Source organism: Penaeus monodon, chromosome 23 (genome assembly GCF_015228065.2).
Source record: "Penaeus monodon isolate SGIC_2016 chromosome 23, NSTDA_Pmon_1, whole genome shotgun sequence".
NCBI lineage: Eukaryota > Metazoa > Arthropoda > Malacostraca > Decapoda > Penaeidae > Penaeus > Penaeus monodon.
Window position 1 is genome coordinate 8,623,794 of NC_051408.1, and position 330 is coordinate 8,624,123.

The window sequence follows — 330 nt, forward strand, 5'->3', positions numbered from 1 at the left end:
AGAGCTGGAGCCAAATTCAGGTCAATAACACTAAGTCTCGAAACGAAAAGTTTCCCAAAAGTTAGATGAAAGTGTGAAATGACTGAAAAGACCCAAGCAAACAAGAAGCACCTCTCTCAGCGTAATGGAGGTGTGAGATTTGCTCCTGAGGTTTCATTAGCGCAAGAAGCCTAGAAGGATGTGTAAAAAGCGAGTTAATATGCCAACATACGTAGACAAAATCCAGTGATGAGAAGATGAACATACACACTACACACAACTTTGTGTTGCAATTTTCGGGAAGGTTCTGTGAAATATTTAATTTGGTTTTCGCGTAGATGTGTCATTAAG

The 330-nt window shown here is 39.7% G+C and overlaps 1 protein-coding gene across 1 annotated transcript in view; it reads left to right on the top strand.

The window, feature by feature from the left end:
• Positions 1-78: 78 nt before the first annotated feature.
• The window catches only part of LOC119588126, a gene marked incomplete at its 3' end in the record, with an annotated part of 12,040 nt that continues 11,788 nt past the window's right edge, over positions 79-330 (top strand). Inside the window, exon 1 of the mRNA XM_037936834.1 lies at positions 79-150. Within this exon, the coding sequence (XP_037792762.1) occupies positions 79-150 (72 nt within the window). The remainder of the gene's footprint in view (positions 151-330) is intronic.